General features: G+C 50.2%; 2 protein-coding genes across 2 annotated transcripts in view; one reads left to right on the forward strand and one right to left on the reverse strand.

Annotated features, from left to right (window-relative positions):
* The window catches only part of LOC144153651 (THAP domain-containing protein 11-like), a 104,614-nt gene that overhangs the window by 9,394 nt on the left and 75,224 nt on the right, over nt 1-19,996 (reverse strand). The window lies entirely within an intron of this gene.
* On the forward strand, nt 1,465-18,543 carry LOC144152364 (uncharacterized). Its single transcript, XM_077683629.1, has 2 exons — nt 1,465-1,615; nt 18,310-18,543. Exons 1-2 carry the CDS (start codon nt 1,541-1,543, stop codon nt 18,541-18,543), a joined length of 309 nt encoding a protein of 102 aa, XP_077539755.1. The 5' UTR covers nt 1,465-1,540.

The raw sequence follows: 19,996 nt of genomic DNA on the forward strand, positions 1-19,996 counted from the left end.
AAACATTTGAAGCGGTCGAGCAAACGCCGCTCGTGCGGCGTGTGCGGCGTAGAGGGGCCGGAGCAGCGGCCAATAGGAGCACAGCTCGGCACCACTTGCACGCTTGGAAACCAGATGGAGTTGCTTGTCTGAGCGCCACAAAAGCGCGGGCACCAAAACGTTTGTCTTCTCTGCTGTGTGTCCGTATATTGATAAAGAATTGGCGATTCTTATATAAAACCGCAAATAAACTTATATTTACCGCAGACCAGTCAGAAACAACTTGCCAAGAAAGTAAAATAAAACCACCCTTGTTAAAATCACAACAACCTTTGCTGGTGGCAAACTTAATTCAGTCTGCAAACAAGGTGCATCTGAAATGCGAAAATCGCGGCGTTCGCAGGCCCCACGTAGACGACAATTCCAGGCATTGCGAACTTCGCAAGTGCGAATGTTCGTTCCAGCGGATTCGCAGGCGAAATTCGCTCCATGTAGAACGGGCTTAACCCTAAGCTGCTTCGCATTATCGCGCGCGGAGCCGCAGGTGTTGCCATTCGTTGCGCAATCCCGGAGAGGAGAGGAGCTTCAGAGAGGAGAGGAGGAATGCCGGAGAGGAGCGTCGTAGAGGAGAGGAGGAATCCCTGGCATACTACTCAGGGTTCCCCTACGGGAAGATGACGACGATGGTTGAACACGAAGCTATCTCGTGATGGATTCTTTGGTTGGCCAATCGCTAGGGGAATCCTGCCACAGTCATCATCAGCGGTGCCTGGCCAGGCATGTGCAGTGGGGGTGTGGTACTCAGGGTTCCCCTACGGGAAGATGACGACGGTGGTTGAACGCGAAGCTATCTCGTGATGGTTTCTTTGGTTGGCCAATCCCTAGGGGCATCCTGCCCCAATCATCGTCAGCGGTGCCTGGCCAGGCATGCGCAGTCGGGGTGCGGACAGCGGACAACAACGACAACGACAAGGGAGGGAGGGACACAGCCTCGAGCATGAGATGCTTCGCATCTAAAATATGCATTAAATTTAAGCGCCAATAGCTCATTCTGCAAGTTTATAAGCCCTGCCTATCTTGCGCTTGCTTATGCCGGCCTCAGCAAATTGCACAGCCGCTCATAATACGTTATAAGTTCTGGTGCAGGAAATGAGCTACTGGGTCGCATGGCCATTCTCTTTTATCACAATTATGTAGCTTATATGAGCGAAGATTTCGTTAAAAGGGATGTTTAAAAGGGATTAATTGGGATTAAAAGGCAATCTTTCCGATGAATCAAACTTTCATTTTTCCTTACTCTTTTAATGTTCGGTATCCCCGACCATCCATCCGTCCGTCCCTGCGTACTTGCATGCGTCTATTGATCCGTGCACGCCGCCACACTCCCGCGCACTGGTGAAAATGTGAAGAATTAGCTTGATGGCTGTGCTCACTTGCTGTCTTTATAATTGGGCAACTGCGTGCCTCTTACTTTCGCAGTTATGCGTCGAACCTGGCAAGCGTGGCACGTGTCCAGGGGTCCACCTCGCTGATAGCATTGAGGGCAACGGTCTACAGCAAGATGAGAGTGGCCGTCACATCGGGCACGACCGAGTTAGCGAAGCCGACTGCTCCTACGCCATTGGACGTCGTTGAGGTCAGTGAAGCGCTAATGCTGCGACGCTTTGAATAATTTCGAAGTGCGAATAGAACAAAGCCTCCTTCATTCTCCTTGAACTACGTACGTATACGTCTCTCTGCACAACATGCAGCTGGCAATAGCGTCGTTTACAACTGATGTTATTAGACCTGTGTACTGCATATTTAGATCTAGAAAGAACAGCTATATTTTTGCTAAGGGCGAAAAACTTTGTAGATGTTATAATGCGTAGCATCTTTTGCGGAGTATCCCGAACCGTGCAACGCTTTGCATGTGCGCAAAGATGCACATTTGGCGAATGGAACCTAATTATCGGTGTGATCGCGTAAACTGAGATCAGAATTAAAAAAATAAATAACCAAAATAGCAAATGTTAAAATTATAAAAGTGTACGTACAAAATAGGAAGATGAGTCTTAAGAATACCACCCCGCCCCCAGACGAAGACAAATAAAAAAACTCGAAAAAAAAAAATGACGGAACACGAAAAAATGCGAATAGGGACCAACCATGTAAACACCCTCCATTCGCATAAAAATGTATATTCGGTGAAGTTATTGCACGTAATCGTTATAATCACACAAATTAATACGATTGGTCAACGGGAATTAAAACAATAAAATGCGAAACAAAAAATAAAATATTACAAAAGGGCACTAACAAAAATATGCGTCACTTACATTACCCTCACAAAACGAAAAAAAAAATTAAAATCCCAGAAAGTATGACTGACGCACGAATTAAAAAATCCTCGGAGCACGAAACTCTGCTTACGTGCTTTCAAGGCGAACGCCTGCGATACTGTTAGCAATTTCTTTGCTGCAACAAAGCGTTCACATCGCTTTCCTTGCTTTTGATGTCCTTGTCAATTGGCCCAAATTACTCCAGCCGCCTTCGTTTTTAGGAAGTGTATGCGCCTATGTATTTGCTTTCGTTTCTTCGTCTTACGGCACGAATTACGCGAGCAAGCAGATTGGCACGTGCAAAAGCCGCCCTAGAATCCGCTAGGTTCTGCGCGGCTGATGTGCACCGCTTCTGGTCACGTGCCATCACGTTCGGGCGTCACGTGGCATGCGTTATTGCACTTCCTTTCCTTTTTCTTTCCCGCAAACCACAACCAACCAACAACGTTTACATTTCAAAGACGTAGTGTTGTGAATATCATGGGGCACATCGCCCCTCAAAGCTAACTTTACTGCAGCGGCAATTTTCATTGATTGACTGATTATAGGTTTCACGCTCCGACGCAATGCAGGCGATGAGACGGGCCGTGATGGAGGGCTCCGGATTAATCTCGACCACCTCGGGATCTTTAACGTGCGCCGAAATCTCGTACACACGGGCGTTATTGCTTTTCGCCTCTATCAGAAAGGCTGCCGCCGCGGCCGGGAATCGAACTAGTGTCCTCGTGCTCAGCAGCACAACGCCTTAGCCACTGAGCCACCGCGGCGGGTTCAGGGTGGTTCAGTGATAATTTTTGTTACCGGGCAATTAGAGCAATTGGACTTTTTCGCAGAATGGAGAACTTAAGGCCTCGGCTTTAATATTGTGGAAAAGCACCAACCGCGCATTTCACGATGTATCTTCACAAAATGAGGAATACGTAATTGGCGAATTAAGTCACGTAATCGGTGTAACAGTGTGAATGTACATCACTGGAGAAAAGAGACTTATCAGAACTATAGAACACTAGCAACTAAATGTCTCTGAAAAATCGGACGATGAAGACATCGGGTGCGAGAATAGTGCGCATTAGTAGATAAATCCCTCGTTTCTATGCACATTTCAAGCGGAGCCTTGACCCCGAGAGCCGCTTTTGTTGAGCACTTTTTGAGTGCGAGAGCATTGTGGCTTCTGCTGGCTTTGTACGGCTCCTGCGCTTCGGCCGTGCCGGCTTACTGGCGTGGTCGGTCGCGCTTAGCCAATGTAAAAAAGTGACCAAACACCCGACGTTGTAGCGCTTTCCATCCCGGTATACAGGCTGATGGCTTCCCCCTGGCGCGCTATAGGGGCACGAAATGCTCGCACACTTTTTACAGCGAAGCTGTCTGTGACTAGGATCCAGAATATTGTCTCTGGCAACATGGCAATGTAGACAGTTCCTTTACACTCTCTGAAGAAGGATGACCAGTGAAGCTGTGGTGTGTAACATCAGAGTCATCTTAGTGGCTAATTGTAATATAATTTGTTCCCGGATAGTTCTGTAGAACAACAGTTACATCCGTTTTGTGTAACCATGCTCTCTCCGCAGATAGCCATTTATTGAAAGTAGACAGTAATTTTGTGACCTTTACAACTGCAGCACTGTGAGTACGACTGCAGTTACAGCCGCTTTTTGTAACCATTACCTCTGCGTAGATGGTCATTTATCAGAGAGTTTTAGCAGTCAGTCGGTTCCGTCATGTACGTAGTTACCGTATTGACCCGGACCCGTCCGGTCACTTGTTCATTCGTCGCGGTAGGGGGATTAGTTCCGCGGGCCGGCCTTCGCCATGTCCGCGCATTCGTCACTGTAGAGTGCGCCTCCCCGCCCTTCCTTCTCGCCCTTCCGCGCGTGCAGGCGCAGTCGGGGCCCGGTCAACACGGTAACCACGTAGTACATGACGGAACATACGGGCTGCTAAAACTCCATATTGAAATCAGGCAGAAATTTTCTAACCTTTACAACTTCACTGTGAACTAAGCCAAATGAAACTCGACGTAATGGTAGAGTCGTCTTTGTGGCTAATTGTCATATAATTTGTTTCAGAATGCATTTGATATCACAAGAATTAATGCCGTTTTCTGTATTCACACTCTCTCGGTCGCGGGGAGAGCGGAAAAGAGTAAAGGCGCGTGCATATGTGCGGCAGACATGTGCGGTCGAGCAATCCAGTTTCCGACGCGGCGCGGCAAAATATCTACCAGGTTGCACGCGCGCGGGCGTGGCCGATCTGGGGGTCTTGCGACGGCCAAACCGGTTTTCAGAGCTCGAGGCGTCCGCAGATGCAACCTCTCTCGTTCATGTGTTTTCGCCCTAGATACGTAAGTGGGCGTAATCACTCGAGTGCACTCATTTCTACTAAGTTGTACTCAAACTCACGATTGCGCACGACTACGAGTGAGAGCAGACGCAGGCGAAAAACGTGGGTACGACGAGTGAGCAAAGGCAGTGGTCCGTACACTTATGAGTACAACACTCATGAGTACAGTACTCGTGAGTGTAGTATTCGTGAGTGTGGATTCGCGAATACTAAACTCATAAGTGGATACACTCGCGAGTAGTACTCACGGCTACTGTACTTGTGAGTACAGCACTCGTGAGTATATTACTCGTGAGTACAATAACAATGAGTGCAGCGCTTGCGAGTACTGCACTTATGAGTACATGTACCCGCGAGTAGTGCTCAAGAGTATAGTACTCGGGAGTGCATGTTGACGACGCCTGCAACTCGACGACGGCGTGTGATTTATTAGCGGTTATAGCCTGCGCTGCTTCTATGTGAGCGTGTCCCGGCTAGACTCCCATCATTGCACTCATGAAGTTTTGTGATCTGGAGGAGCCGTGCAGGGAAATTTTACGTGTTTAACTCGTTATGTCTAAAATAGTGCTTGTTGTATTTTTACTTGAATACTGCGCGCTTATAATTACATCAAAATTTCGCCGCCAACATTCTAACCTTTCTTAGCAGCCGACTGCTTAGCGTAGTAAGTGTAAAAGCTGTAGTGGTAACACTCCTGTTATTTAGCGCATAAATGGAAGTAGTTTATTGCGTTTAAACTTAGCAGAAACACTTCTGAATGCGAGAAAAAGTGAGTACCCATTGCCCCGAACTATACCTCCTGTCTTGTTTACTTACGTGTTTTGTTGCCAGCGTCTGACCGCGCCCAGGTGTCTTATGTAAGTTAGAAGAGAAACGCGCGTTTACATTTCTTTCGTTTGTATGCAGCGCAGCCTATGTGATTTCATAGGAAGTATGTATTGCCTACCGTCACTAGAATATAATGTTCTTATTTGATCGCCAATGTTCTAGATCTGATTCGATGTCTCTAGAAGGATTAACGCGCAACGGTAAATGCTCGCAAAGCAAATACCACAGCATTATAGATTCACCGACGCCCGACTATACACGTTAGTTTGTTGACAGCTTCTAGCCGCTTGTATTTTATTGCAATTCTTTTCGGAGCGCAATTCCGCTCCAGTACTCGTATTAACTCCGAGAAACCTGCGTCGGCTTCGACTGAGTGATATGAGTACGAGTACAAGTCACTACACATTGAGTACGAGTACAGGCGAGTGCGAGTCAGTATACAAATTGAGTACGACATGGAATACGACTACGAATGCGTACGACTTCGAATACGACTTCGCATGAGTACAAATTGATACGAGTACAAGTGAGCGTAAGTACGAGTACTCGTGAGGACATATGAGTTTGAGTACAGGTGCGTAATATTACAAATAACTATGTAATGAGTGATTACTAGTGATTTTCAGTGCGGGAAAGGTTTTGAGACTCAGCTTGAGTGAGCCCAGCGTGAAGGAAAAAAATTGTAGCTGAGTATCGCAGTGATCTGTGCACGCACGTCAATGGGACCATGAACTTTGGCGATAAGACCATGAACGGCGAAGATCGTCGCCCCGGAGGAGCGTCGAGGCATTGCGCCTGGCGTCCAATCGACGCGAATTTTTTTAGGGCACCTTAGGACCTCGCTCTGTCCGGGGCTTGGGGTCCGTGTACAGTGTTGCGCATGCGCGAGGAGCATTCGATTGGATTGAAATGGACTGGATTGGATTGGATTGATTTGGATTGGGTTAAAATGGATTGGATTGCATTAAATTAAATTGTATCGGATTGGATTGCATTGGAATTGTATATAGTGTACATATGCGTTGTCACTCATTTACATGCGGGAGTGGGCATGCCAAGGGTGATTTACGGTAAGAACGATCCCGAGTGCTTTGCCCGCTCGTCATGATTCACTTCGTGGAGACTCGTGAATCTTTTTTACCGTTATGGTAATAAATGCTCCTCTTTGTTAAGCACAAATTGCTTCAGTCTCTCACTGCTACGACTGCTTACCGTGAGTGTCGTCATTGCCAATCTTGACCTGCGTCCTTCTGCGCTTTGGGTTGTGAAGTGTGGACGACAGCGTAAAAGAGCATTGTGACTAGCTGTTGTCGCTAGTCGCGTTCACCGTTGGTGAGCTTGGGGGAATTCTGCCACTAAGTCCAACCTAAGGATAAGTGCGAAATGATTCCCACAGAAAGTGACTGAACAATCTTCGGTATTACTGCATCATAGTCGTCAGTTTTATGTTTAGCAAAAGCTCTTGCTTTCCCAAAAGTTTGCGAATATTCTCGGCCTTCCACCATACAAATCATTTCTTGCTTTGTGTTTTCAGGTGCCGATGGCATCGCAATATTCGTAAAAATATTCTCCGAAAACGATTGATGCAAACCATCTGAAACTATTCATATGGAAAAGAGGACGTGAAAAAATGCGCGTCAATTCACCCTGTGAACGTGGTTGGAACGGAAAGCTGTAAACGGCACCCACGACAATTGCCCATGCGACGTCACTTGAATTCACACACGTGGCTCCACAAAGAGTGAAACCAGAGAAAAGTGAAATGTACTTAACCACACCCTTTATTACTTCACAACGACGTTCACGACTGCTTTATGATAAGTATGATACCCACTGATATTTTTTCGAGATCTCACTGCAGAAACACTCTTTCCTGAAGTTAAATCAATGCATGATACATGAATGGTGGTTGGTTGCGTTGTACTGAAGACCATGACTGCAATCTCTACCATTACGAATTGGATCGAACCACTTGTTTTGCGTTTTTGAAGCATTCACATTAAAGTCCCCAACAACGATCTCGGGTGTGGTGTGATTCATCGCAAGTGAGGATAAGTGCGTTCGCATGAAGCACTCCGTGTCAGGTTTGGAAGTATTTGGTGAGAGGAAAACCATGAAAATTAAGATTCCGTCGCTTGTATTAAGGTACACGCATCACCGCAGTCGACTTGCATTATTCGCAGACGCCGTTGTCATGCATTATGCGACTTGCACTTCACACGAGGGCTTTTGAATGAGCGCAGGTGGTGACCGGCCGCTGTGCTCGTTCAGTGCACCATCTGTCTCCCCGTCTTCTCGTGAGGGCCTACCTTCGTCGGTGGACGGGCTATCGCTCCGTTTCTCTATTCGGGTCGAAGTTCGATTTTTGGTGGTGCCAGTAATTTCTTTTATTTAGCCTGGTTGGGAGTTTATTGTGGCGCACTCCACGACGAAACCGTTGGCTAGTAGAGGTAGAAAGCTTTGCTTTAAAATTCATGAGATTCAATCGTCATGATTGCGGTACTGCCAACATTTACATTTGCAGTCCGTGGAAGCCAAAGGAAAACCATATTCTCTTTCACGTCTTAGACCCTTCTGTGAGGAATACGTAGGCTGTCATCCTATGCAGAAGGCGGCTATCGAAATCACCGATTCGCGGTAGACGATGAGATTGGAAAAATTTCTTTGGCTAGTTCTGAAACGATGCATGGTTGCTTTTACCGCGCCTCGAGTAAGGGAAGAGAGGTGACGCCACTTCTGACTATTATAATTTTCTCCGAAACCTGTTAGAGTTTGGCAAAATACCCGCCGGTGGCTCAGTGGCTAAGGCGTTGCGCTGCTGAGCTCAAGGACGCGGGTTCGGTTCCCGGCTGTGGCGGCCGCTTTTCTGATGGAGGCCAACTGCAAAAACACCCGTGTGTGCGGGATTTCAGCGCACGTTAAAGATCCCCAGGTGGTCGTAATTAATCCGGAGCCCTCGACTACAGCGCGCCTCATCGCCTGCGCTGCGTCGGCGCGTCAAACCCTAGAGCTTGACAAAATCTTGGAAAAACTTGGGACGCTGAATGGTAAGCGCACAATCTGTACCTATGTCCACTCGATGAGATTGTAGAATTCATCTACAATCCGGAAACGAGAGGAAGGGCGTAAAACTGAAGTTTGCTAGAGGAGGAGGAGAAGGAGGAACACTTTATTTAAAGGGACACTGAAGTGATATGTAAACATTACGGGATTACTAGCGCAAATTGTAGTCCGGAGTCCCCAGGCCATGTTTCGACCACTCTAGGCGCGTTTACGCGATTTTATTTAGTAGAAAAACTAATTCGAAAATGCTGTCCTCCTCTCTTTACGCTCGCCCATTTTCTGTGGCGTTTTCGTGTGACGTCAGGAGGGGATGAGCTGGCAATTGGCTGCGCCACGGCTGCGCTACTGCACGGCTCCCCGGCCGACAGAGTCAGTCGGCCCAGCGTTTCGTCCGCCGGCCGCCGGTGGGTCGTCGCAATCAAGGTTAAAAAAAATTGCTTGGTCGCAATTCGTTCGCTTAGTTGAAACGAAGCCAGGACACGTTTGTGAATGGAAGAATGTGCCTTTCTTTACTTGGTTTGTTTGTACACTGTATCTAGCTCCAAGTCAAGGTCGCTTCACACAAGCGCTGCACAAGCGCACATGCGACGCTTCGCTGACTGGTACGCCAGTAGGAAAATATAAGGCCTCTTGAAGGCGGGAGAAGAGTCAGCGAAGTCAATATAGGTACTAAGGAAATAAAATCAACTGATATTTTTACCGTACAGCGTAAAACTAGGGCGCGGGGAGCACTTTTTTGCGCTGGGCGAACAAGCACAGCGGTCAGCAGCACGACTACGCATCTGCGAACGCTTTTCCGTCTACGAAATGCAATTGCTAGACGTGAGCTACTGTGGAAACTCAGGCGACGCTTACTGCACGATCGCAGTACAACAAATAGTCACCTAAGCTGCTTGAAATGCCAAAACTAAATAAAAGTGTAAATCGGTTGTACAATATATACCCTATATTAGCAAAGCCTTCGTGTCAAGACCTTTTCCGGTCTAGACCGACGCCAGACGGCGTGCCCACCGAGGTACTCTCTTCCTTACCCTCAGTGCCGGACGACGCAAAAAACCTAATCAACGCCCCTATAACCGCGTGGGAGGTAGACCGCGAAATCAAAAAACTCCCTAAGAACAAGTCTCCAGGTCCGGACGGCATCATCGCCGAATTCTATCGGGCGTTTCGAAAAGAATTGGGCCCCATTCTAGTGACCGTCTTTGATAAATGCAGGCAGGAAGGTCGGCTCCTTCCCTCCATGCGGCAAAGCCACCTCGTTCTGATCCCCAAAGAGACCAGCTCCAAAGCTTTACCGGCCGTAACCGACTTCCGCCCAATCACACTCCTATCGACCGACTATAAGATACTCGCTAGGATCCTAGCTCGACGCCTCGAGATGGCCCTCCGAGGCGTGGTTGGTGAGCATCAAACCTGCGGGTTCAAAGGTCGCTCAATCAACACCAATTTACATCGGATGAGGACCGTCTGCGAGGCTGCAGAGATGGGCGTGATGCCTATTGCGGTACTGCAACTGGATCTTCGAAAGGCCTTCGATCAAGTCGATCGGACATTTCTCTTCGCTCTACTTCAGCACTGCGGGATAGGGGATACAATGATAAAATGGCTAGAAACGTGTTACGCAGACATCACAACAAGTGTGATGTTGGGGGGAGCACTCGGACCACCCATAGAGGTCAGCAGGTCGGTCCGCCAGGGATGTCCAATGTCTCCTGTCTTGTTCGCTCTCTATCTGGAACCGCTCTGTCGAATGATCGCTACTTCCAATTCGATCAGGGGACTGGTCCTCGGGAATGAAGAACTCCGCGTGCTAGCATACGCGGACGACATCGCCGTCGTCTGCACATCACGAACCCAGGTGAGCGAGGTCGCGGAGCTCGCACGTCGCTTCTGCCGCTTCTCTGGGGCGGAGCTAAACCTCTCCAAATCGGAGGGGTACTGGCTGGGTGAATGGGAACTCAAGCCCCCCAGCTTCTGCGGCGCTCGCTGGAAGGATTCAATACACCGCTACCTGGGCGTGAACATGGCCCTATGGGAAGCCAACGCAGCCAGATGGCGACCTAGGCTAACGGCAGCGGAGGCCAAGTTGCAACCATGGAGAACTCGCCACATCGCCTTGGTCGCCAGAGCACACATCTGCAACGTTGTAGTGTACCCGGCTACCCTATACTCGGCGCGAGTCACCTCCATCGACAAGAAATCGGTGAACAAGTTGCACCGACAATGGGCGGTCTTCGTCTGGCGCTCCTCGTACGAGCCTATGAGACGCACAAATCTCTTTTGGGGACTAGATGCCGGCGGCCTAGGTCAGGTCCACGTGGAGATTAAGCTGACAGTCCAACGTTTTATATATTTCCGAGACCAGTCCGACCCTTTTCTCCGTGGAGCACTCCAGTCAATCGGCTCTGCCCACATATCAAAGTGGCAGGTCACAACTGTCCAACTGCACCATGGCGCGCGAGCCGCCCCTTTCTATAGAGAAATCGCTGGCGCCATCACCCTACTGGAACAGCAGTTTTCATGGGACTACCTCCTAGCAGTTAAGCCCCCCCCCGGCTATACCGCGACCTTCTCGCAAAGCTCCTTCCCCCACCCCTGTACCGACAGCCACTAGTCGAGGCGGCTAAGCCGGGCGTACTAAAGCGAATCATGTGCCTGCCGATTCCGACTGGGACGAAAAACTTTTTCTGCCGTTTCCACTTCGGGGTGCTACCGGTAGGATCACGACAGGAAGAACGTGGCTTCTTTCTGCCGCGCGGTGCGGGCTGCTTCCTGTGCGGGAGGTTGGAGACGGCGGAGCATGTGTTCCTAGAATGCAACACTGCACGTTATTTCTGGGACGAGGTGCAGTGTTTCTTGGCGTCCACTGGGACATTGACTGGGCGGGTCTCTGTTACCTGGACGTACCGATAGAACACTCGGAGCTGTGCGAATGCGTCATTACCCTTGGCCTACACGCACTGTGGCGTGCGCGAGTGGATGAGGTGGAGTGTACCCCCACCCCGAAGCCAGCGTGGAGGCATTTCGTCCACAAGATGGAGTGGACCGTCAGCGCGCTCGGGGCACCCGACTCAGACTCAGAACTAGGACAAGCCCTTGCGCGCTGCTGCCGTGCGACGGTAGCTTTTAAAACAAAGGAGCTGGAACGCTTTAAGTGGATATGAAGCCAGCAACAGGCTAGGCTGCAACGAAACACAACTCCCCCTTTTTCCTTTTTTACCCGTAAATGTGATCTGTATAGTGTATGAGTGTGATTTCTATTGAACAGCGTAACACGCCAGTCAGGAAAGTGGCATCAACAATGTAACAAAGGCAGCAGCATGTATAGTAGTGTGTCTTGCCCAGTACATATTTGCCCTGTGCCTTGCCCTGTACATATTTATGATGTAAATAAACCTGGTTTTGTTAAGAAAAAAAAAAAAAAACGCTCCGTGGCTCAGTGGTCTGGGGCGCTTGGTATGTCACCGCGAATGTTTTGCAAGTCACGAGTTCGAATCCCCGCGGGTACGTGCCTTTTTTTTGTGTGTAAGTTAACTTTTTTGTTTTCCGCCGATGTTTTCTATATTGAGTTCACCTTTTTTTGGGCCGCAACGTTCATGGCTACACAAACTAGTTCACAAAACGCGCGCAGGCTGGCACTGGCGCGCTAGCGAGTTCTCGTTGGCGTGCTGTTGCCATAAGCACCGACTGCTTGCAGGCAGTGGGCACAGGCCAGAATGAACAGACCCTTGGCCTGGTGCGAACACGCTTTTTACGATACAGGCATGAGGGAGGCAAGCTTCAAATATGGGGGAAAAGCGCATGACATTTGGGCGTCTGCGGGTACGCGGAGGGCGTTCATGCACTGCGTAGGTCTCGGCTAGTGAATGCTACGACTACAAGCCGTCCTGGGAGGCTTATCTTGTGCATTTTACAGCCGACAACATGGCAGAAGCGCGGTACGATGATTACTGAGATATTGAGAATGCCCATCCAACAACGCCATTGGTTATGTTTTACAGAACCGAAACCGAAACTTGTGTGATTGCTAACCTTGGGCATCGTCCAATCATGGCGCCCCTCCTCCCAACGTCACAGCCTTAGTTGGTGCGGCCGCCGCAAACCGCGCATGGTAGTTTTTCTTCTTTCGCGCTTTGTAAAATAATTACCGATTTGTCAACCGGATAAACGATGAAAAGTGTGCTAATTTGAGCCAGTCTACGCAGTGCAAGCAAAAACGGGAGCTTGACAAATTCACTTCAGTGTCCCTTTAAGCACGGCCTCTAGGGGAGAGGCGTGGAAGAAGATGCGATGTTCTCCGCGGCCTGGGCGGCGCGGTTAATTAGTGCCAACTGCACTTCCGGGTAGACGCTCTACAGGGCCTGCTCCCAGTGTAAAGGGCAAGGAAAAGAGGGAAATGGGTAGTGGGGGCACTCGCAGAGGGAATGGTAGCAGGTATCCGGTTGGAGACATTGAGGACAAAGAGGCGAAGGGTAAATATTGGGGTTGATGCGGTGAAGGACAGTTCAGCAGCGGGTTGTGTAGGTTTGAAGTAACCGCCAATGGCGAGCGGCTTCGTGGGTGAGGGAAGGGTGTGGCAGAAAATATATCCTGCGTAGGAGCTGGCGAGGATCTCTTGCATTGCTTGAACACTGGCGAGAAGAATTGTCAGCATACATGGTAAATCCCTTTTTTCCCCACGAAGTGTTCATGGCACATGCTATAAAAGTATTACTTTTGGTAATATATTTAGAAACATCTGAAAGGACATCACCTGATAATTTGAGGACAGCGCAAATTTGTCTTACAATGAAACCCCGGCTATGTGCCCCCTGGTTTTACAACAACCCGGGTTTTTCGGCAGACTATAGGGTGTCCCGGCGATGTCGCCGCAGAAACAATGCATTAAAAACCTCGGTGTGAAGCAGGTTGTTTTTGTGAATGAGGAGGTTAAAATTTACCGGGCGGACGGGAATCGAGACGATCTGGCTACGGACATAAAACAAATGTATTGACGGGAAAAATTAGAAAGGAAGGTGCACCAATGAAAATCAAGCTAATCTAGCAACAACAGTCCAATTACAAAAAGTCCCATGAAAGCAGTCCCACTTCCAACTGCTCGCGCTCACTTGTGGGTCCCTGTCGATGAGCTAGTTCGGTGCGCAGGGATCGGTGCGCTTGCCAGTGTGATGGCCGCTGTGTCACCGTGCCGTTGTTGCTGGCCGCTGCAAAGTCTTGGCGCTGTTTACCGTGTGCTAATCGTACGCGGAGAGGGTTGCGTTGCGGACGTTGCGAGGTCTTGGCAGGATCGAAGGTCCGGGGGACGATGCGGTGCACGTCGAGTCTCCTGGGCGTTCACGCCCAGCCGAGAGCTTCCAGAAGGAATGTGCGGCTCCGTAGTGATCTCCTAGGCGTTCTCGCTCAGCCGAGAGCTTCTGGAATCGCCTGCTCCTTCCTGCCTCCAGCGCTCGCCACCTCTTCTTCCTCCTCCTATTTTTTCCTGTCTTTCACCGATCGCCGCACGGACACCTCGTCGCCACCGGCACGAGTATTTCGCCCTTTTCACTTTTCTCGATCGGACTGCCGGCTTTTCAAAGCGCCTCCTCTCACTCGGTTATTTGACGCGGTTTCATGCCTGACCCGCGTTATCCGATGACCCACGCCACAGAACAGGGAGGATTTTCCCACGCGTAGCGTGCGACCGACCGACGAACGAAATGATAGTGCCGCGGCCTTGATCCGCGGACCTTGAGCCCGCTCACGCGGTTCTCTCCGGCATCGCTTTCTTCTCCGTCTCATCTTTCGCTTCCCTTCCCTCCAGCTATCGTCCAATACTCTGCACATTTGCTTTTTTAAGAGCGAATGCTCTTTATAAGCGACCCCAAACCATCCACCGCCGGCGGCGGCGGCGTCGGCGGCGGCGTCGGCGGCGTCCGCAGTGCTCCTCTATATTTAAAAAAGAAACAGCATCCGGCGCCAGGTTTCGATCCGAGGACTTTGCGGGCCGCAGCGCGACGCGCTACCGACCAAGCCACAGACGCGACGGTGATATCAGTGTTAGACGCGCCTTATATCTTTAACGCATTCAAACTACGTCGTCAGCGGCGTGCGTTGGCGACTCAGCGGCGTTATAGCGGCTTGATAACTGCGTGGTGTACACGTGATACTACAAACCCGATGGAAGAGATGGAAGAGAAGGCGGCGAGGGGGTGGGCTGCGGGGGCCGAGCGCAAGCGCCGCAAGCGGGCCGACAACCGTGCATTCGCACTTTCACATTCTCCCCCTCGGGGAAATGCGGGGGAATTTTTTCCTCTCCTCCCTGGTGTCTCCTCTTGTTGCGCAGCTGTCGCAGGGGCAGTGTTTGCACAGTACAGGGGTTCATTTCTCGCACTCAGCAGGCAATCGCCAACGAGGTTAAGCGCGAGACACATGGACGACTGGTGCATGCGATCCGCATGCGACTGATCGTTACAACGGTCGCCACGACTAGTACGCGTGGATTTGAGACACATGATCCGAAGTGCGCGTGCGATGCGTCGTCGGCGTCGCTCCGCCCACTGTTTTCGCTCCATGGTGGCCTCCCTGTTTAGGCGCATTCCGGCCGATTTAGAGATGTGCAAGAGAAATCCGAGAAGGAAAAGAAAACATTCATCAACTTGAAGTGAAAATGAATAGTGCTATTACGTTGTACATTGTATTTTTATATGTTCAGTACAGCGTGATAGGAACATTTAGCTCCCACGATTCCGCTCGTCCATGCGGTAGGTACCGCTGGCAACATCTTTCTACCAGGCGGAGAGCGCACGGGTCGGCGGCGGCAGCGTTGCATAGCTGCTCCCCACAAAATACTCGGAATTGCCACTGGCGCCTCCTCGGGACTTTAAAAGAAACTTTATCAGTGACGACACCTTCGGGCTGTCGTTGTCTGTGGCCGCACGACGATCGCAACCATGCCATGACTGCATCCGTCTTGCCAGTCACACTATGGTATCTGGAATAGTCGCACGTCGTGGGCCTCCTCTGACCAGCGAACGACGCCAAAACCGGTACTAACGATCAGTCGTAACGATCAGGTGCATGCACCAGTCGTAACGAATCACATGCACCAGTCGTCCATGTGTCTCGCGCTTTACGCTGACAGGCTTAGGATTTGGCATGTGTTTGTCGTGATCGTGTGTGCCACTGGCTGGCTGGCGGGAATCGCGGTAGTGAACTGTGTTGCAGGGTTTGTTTTAATGCAGTGAGATGGGCACCTACACTGCATTATGTTTCCGCATTTAATTTTGTTCGTGATTTAGGGTTCCGAGCCGTGCAAAGCATTTATTTAGCCTACAATGAAGTTTCCTGCAAATCCATTGCGCGAAACTGAGTTATAGGCGTTATTCTTGCTTTTCGGGTTTTACGACGCGCACATTTTACAAAGTTTTTTAACGCTCCCGAGAAAGTCGTATAATCGGGGTTTTACTGTATTAATGTGTAACACGTTCCTATGCGTTCACGTTCTAAGTATTTGCAAACCTAAGAAGGGCAGCGCAAGGACAAATCGCTCCTGGAGGGGGCTGCATCAACTTGTCTTCGGAGGGAATCGCCGCAATTTTAGCATTGCACAAAAAAAAAATAAGATTTTGAAATCTAGAAAATTATTGCCAGTGCCTCAATCTTCGGATTTCTTTTGATACGTAGACATTACAACCATTCCTTAACTGAAGCTCAGGCTCTATTACGTCCACTGGAGGCTTTTTCTCCCGCTTGAGCAAATCGCGAAGATATCGATTCCTTTTCTTCTGTTCAACATGTTCGTCTATAATACAAGGGCAGGCAACTTTGGCATTAACCGCTCATTTCCCGGCATGTGGTATGGACTAGTGATGTCAGCGCCCATGGCAATGGCGCTGCTGTAAGCGCTCACATGGGTCCGCAATGATGTCAAAACAGAACCTCAGCAATTTTAAATTAGCCGCTCATCTCGCGGCATGTAGCGCAGCCTAACAACGGCGGCGTCCGCGGCAACGGTGATGCGGTAAACAATAACAAGTTTCTAGACTGCAGCGGTATCAAACACCCAACCTCAGCAATGTCAAATTAGCCATATTGTGACTGGCCTTCGCAACGCTGTCACCACTGTTGGGAATCAGCCATCCCGACGCTGTCACCACTCTTGGGACTGGGCCCTCCGAGCGCAGTCACCGGTGTAGCACCGTTGCCTTGCTCCATCCGCTTTTGACGCGGCGCCGACCATAGCGATGAAGTTCTCGAGCCAACGAAGAGTTGAAGCAACATTTATATACAATATATACAAGGTTAACAAGGCCGCTACATGGCTCGCACAGAGGCGACAGCACCTCTCCACTCGGTGCCTCCGGAAAGTGCCACGCTCGCTGTGCAGCCGGGCGGGTTTTATACCCGCGGGAGTCCGTTGCAGCCGCGAGCGGTTTGAATCGCTCCTGTCAGGACTCTTGCTGGCCGAAGTTTGAATCCGACGAATGGAGGCGAAGCGATTGCGTCAGCCAAAGCCGCCCCGACGGGGAAAGGGAGGGCGACACAGCGGCACCCTTTCCAGCCATGTCGCTGCGCGCCTGCCGCCGGCCGTGCGTCCAAGGCATGATTTGGCCGAGCCGCCACGACGGGAAAAGTAGAGGCGACTCTGCGGCGCGTGCAAGTTTGGGCATGTCTGCCGCGGGCGGTTTGGTCGAGGCTTAAATTGGCTCCGCTGTCGGTGCGTCGCCCCGTGCAGCGAATTTGGGCTGGGCGCTCTGGCACAACAGCCGCTCCTTTCCAGCATGCAGCACGTCCTAGCAACGGCAGCGTCCGTGGTGGCGGCGCTGCAGTAAACAGTCTGCAACGTCACCATGCTAAATCTCGGCAACTTTCGAATTAACCGCTTATTTCTCAGCTTGCAGCGCGACCTAACAACGGCAGCGTCCGTGACAACGTCGCAGCGCAAACATAATCTCCACCGCTTTGCATAATAATAATACCCTGCATCTATCAGTAATGGGACAGACGTTGTAATTGCAACGCGAGAGACCCAGGTTCTATCCCGGCCAAGCGGGGAGGTTTTCTTTTCACAGCCTCTGCTCGTGTTGAGCAGGCCGCCTACATCATCGGTCACGTGAATGGATAAGTAATCAATCAGTTAACAGACTATTAGTCGAAAACTGCATCTTGCCGACAGCGCGACAAATGGCGCCACTCGAAATCGAAGGGAAAGTTAGAGGGCGCTCCGGTAGGTGTCACTCTGCCACTCGTCCATAGATGACGCCACCCGGTACTGATGATGATGGTTGTCGGAAGGGCCACGCCCCGGTTTCAGATTTCCCGCGCACGTCTCGGCATGCAGCGCGCGAGATCGATGATGACTGCTGTGACGTAGCGGAATCTAGGTCACAACTACGTCACAGTGGCACGTGTTAAACGGGAACTAGAATGCTCTCGTTGGTATAGCCTTGCACTACTGAGGTCTTTGTGTTTTGCTGACCTATGCCTACATGCGCCGGCTACGCGGGTTAGCCGACGTATGTAAGCAGACGTCAGCCACCTCTCGTGTTTGCATTCGTATGTTTTATGCTCTGTGAATCCAAGTATGTTCAGCTAAAGATGCTCCTTATGGCTGCAATAGAGCTGAGGGCGTTACCAAAAACCTAATTCTTACGAATACGGCAACTTCACGCCTACGAAGTTAGAGAGGGAGGGCGCACAGCTAGGCATCGGGCAGACGAGTCTGGGCGCGCCACATACGCTGGAACTGGCCCTAATCGTTCGAACGATAAAATATGCCCTTTCCCTGCATGGCGACCAGGTGAAGGACGTGCGGTTTGCCGGCCCCAGCATCACGGCATTCGCGGACGCAGTCGAGGCGAAGACTCCGTACAAGCGCAGAGCCACGTTGTACCGTCCCGAACTGCTCGAGAGCGTCGTGAAAAACGTGTGGGCGCAGCTCAAGGAAGCGGAGCTCCTCCTGTGGACCAGCTGGCACGTGGTCGACGAAGTGGTCCCCTTCGCCGATCCCGTCAAATTCTCGGGCAAAAAGTGAGCCTATAGCTATCTGCACGCTGCGGGTAGTCTTTAGAGCGAGAGGTTGGGAGCTGCCATTTCTCAGCTAAAAAAAGGGGGCAAAACCAAGCAGGTATGTTAAAGCGAAAATTTATTTGCCTCCCCTCCAATCTTTCGAGGCGCTGCTTGCTGCTGCTGTTCCCTGGCCGAATGCGCCGCTGAGAGCCCGCCGCCTCTTTCTTGCCACCATAGAGGGGCGAGAGGGGGCGTCCGGGCGCCCCACTAGGTTTATTTCAAAACCACTCGATGGCACTCGTCTCCGCCTGTGCTGCAACTAACTGCAATTGGAACGGTGCAAATGCAACGGTGTAAATGGAACGGTGCTGCAACTAACTAAATACCGCTAACGAAGTGTTCGGGCGGCGCGCAGGCAACATTGGGGTGGTGTTGCCTGATTAGGTCTAGCTATGGTCCCTAGAAATGCTTTTCTAGGGACCATAGTCTAGCGCTGCCGGCGCGTCGTCTGCTTCGCATAGAATTCGCAGCTCGCACGTGTGATAACTTTTCTACAGCTGGCGGATAATCCCTGGCGGATAAACCAAATAAGAAACAGGCTATAAAACAGTATTTTTTTGCACGGTAACGATATTAACGCCAAGGGCAAGTAACACGCTTTACCGTGCGCCGTAAAGTCACCGGGACTATTGGTTTCTCGAGCGTTTAAAATTGCGCGCATTGTTTGGGTGAAGATCATCTTTACCCCAAACTGGTTGATTTTACCGAATGGTGTCAAGTCCAACTATTTTTATCGGGACAGTTTTCGATCATGGAGTGCGTAGGGCGCATATCATCGAACATTATAGTTACGAGTAAGCGCCAGGGGGGGGGCGACTGAATTTCTTTCAGGGTTTCCGGGCAAAAAGGGTGCTCACAAAAATGTGAAAACATAAGGAGACCAAGTATAACAATCTAATTTAAAAATCAATTTTAATGTTAAACTAAAAAAAGATATATCCAGCATAGGCAGCCTCAGTTGGCCTCAATCCAAGCTATATAACCTCGACTATCCCCACATCCCTTAACAAAATAATCATGAGGGGAGGCATAGAAGGGCCGCCTGCATTTCCCATTCGCAAACGGAGCGTATGCACGGTTTGCTTACAGTGCATCGCAGTATGCATGCATTAGCTTATTCATAATAAACAGCTCGTGAATTCAAACTCCAAGGGGACTCCACCTCAGTTCGAATTCATGAGAGTATTAGCAAGATTTGTTGACTGGCTACTTGGTCTGATATTTGAAAAGCCACGAGGATTGCGCAGAAGGATGACACCTATAGGGAAGACAAGAGGACTAGCGCTGGTTTTGTTGTCTTCCGTATGTGTGTCGTACTTCTGCGCAATTCTCATGGCTTTTTTGGAGTATTAGATTTAAACAATATACAAATTTTCTATCAGCAACGGCAGCAAAATGCATTCAGTGTTTGATTTACC

This window comes from Haemaphysalis longicornis, unplaced genomic scaffold (assembly GCF_048455015.1).
Source record: "Haemaphysalis longicornis isolate Haplotype H1 unplaced genomic scaffold, Haemaphysalis longicornis Haplotype H1 scaffold_9, whole genome shotgun sequence".
Taxonomy (NCBI): domain Eukaryota; kingdom Metazoa; phylum Arthropoda; class Arachnida; order Ixodida; family Ixodidae; genus Haemaphysalis; species Haemaphysalis longicornis.

Excerpts from the sequence above, each read along its gene's own strand:
- LOC144152364 (XM_077683629.1), top strand. The coding sequence starts at position 1,541 with ATGAGAGTGGCCGTCACATCGGGCACGACCGAGTTAGCGAAGCCGACT. Across the intron at positions 1,616-18,309 it reads CGCCATTGGACGTCGTTGAG|GTGAAGGACGTGCGGTTTGC; the intron begins GTCAGTGAAGCG and ends CATGGCGACCAG.